This window comes from Fulmarus glacialis, unplaced genomic scaffold (assembly GCF_000690835.1).
Source record: "Fulmarus glacialis isolate BGI_N327 unplaced genomic scaffold, ASM69083v1 scaffold35986, whole genome shotgun sequence".
Classification (NCBI taxonomy): domain Eukaryota; kingdom Metazoa; phylum Chordata; class Aves; order Procellariiformes; family Procellariidae; genus Fulmarus; species Fulmarus glacialis.
The window spans coordinates 405-1,606 of NW_009218101.1; the positions used below are offsets into that span (position 1 = coordinate 405).

General features: G+C 61.0%; 1 protein-coding gene across 1 annotated transcript in view; it reads right to left on the minus strand.

Moving 5' to 3' along the window:
• Positions 1-2: 2 nt before the first annotated feature.
• The window catches only part of PSMD3 (proteasome (prosome, macropain) 26S subunit, non-ATPase, 3), a gene marked incomplete at its 5' end in the record, with an annotated part of 3,544 nt that continues 2,344 nt past the window's right edge, over positions 3-1,202 (minus strand). Inside the window, 4 exons of the mRNA XM_009579938.1 lie at positions 3-318; positions 444-494; positions 610-765; positions 1,083-1,186. Of these exons, the coding sequence (XP_009578233.1) occupies positions 241-318; positions 444-494; positions 610-765; positions 1,083-1,186 (389 nt within the window). The remainder of the gene's footprint in view (positions 319-443; positions 495-609; positions 766-1,082; positions 1,187-1,202) is intronic.

Sequence of the window (1,202 nt, forward strand, 5' to 3'; positions counted from 1 at the left end):
AAGCAACCTTAAAAGAATGTTTGTTTATTGGGGAAGGGGGTTCCTGCCGTGGGTGGCAGGGGGACGGCAGAGCAGGGCCTGTGGCCGGGCCCAGGGAACCCCTGTGTCCCCCTCCCACAGTACAGACATGCAGGTATTTTTAAAAGAAAGGCAGACGGGGGACCGGGGCTGCGTGGGAGAGCTCTGCTCAGACGGCATCTTCCCTAGGGACAAATAAAAAAATACAGCCAGGCCAGAGAGTCACGGAAAACCATCGTCATCGTCCTCTGCCATCTCCTTTGCGAACTCCAGGTCCTGCTGCTCGCGCTCCCGGCGCTCCTGGAAGGCAAAGGCAGAGGTTGGTGGCAGCTGGGGGACAGGAGCCGCGTCCTTCCCATGGCCTTGGTGGCTGCAGCATGAGCAGTTTCTGGCAGCAGGCTGCAGAGACCCAGACGAGATCTCACCTCTGCAGATTCCAAGTCCTTGTTATAAGATTTGGGTGGGAACCTCATGGCCTGGAAAAAAGAAGGGAGAGGAGAAGCTCTCAGCTGAGAAACGCCTCAACTCTGCCCCGCTGTCCTCTCCAGCCGGGCCCTGCCAGCCCCTCGCCCGGGGACCTGCCGTGCTCACCTTGACGGACATGTTGTGGATGTCGAGGCAGAAAGAGATGCGCTGGTGAAACGCCAGCTGGGGCTCCCGGGTGGAGTAGATGTCGATCATTTCCTTCGACTGGACGTAGCCCTTCTCGTGGTTAATGCTGGCCTCGATCACGCCGTCCCGAATGGCCTGCAAGCCGGAGGGCACGTGGTCAGGGCACCCGCTGTCTCCGAGGGCTGAGGCAGCAGTTTAGGGTGAAGGGAGGAGCTGGCTGCTGTGACAGGAGCGCTGGGCTCAGGACACAGCGCACAGAGAGGGGACTTGGAGCCCTGAGTGTCCCCAGCATCCCCGGGAGGGACCTCAACCTAAAACCAGCGACTGCCCCGGGAAGGCAGCGCTGCAGGGAGAGGGCAGAGGCAGCCCGGCAGGAGAGCGAGGCCAGCCACGAGAAACGGGGGCTGTGGGCAGCCCAGGATGCAGAGGGACAGGACTTCACTGGCAGCTACCTTGGCAACAATGAACTCCGCATCCTCCGGACTGTCCAGCTGTAGCTTCTGGGCAATATCGGCCAGGGAGATGCGAGAATAGGAGAGGCTGATCATACGGACACCTGCGGGGGAGGAACG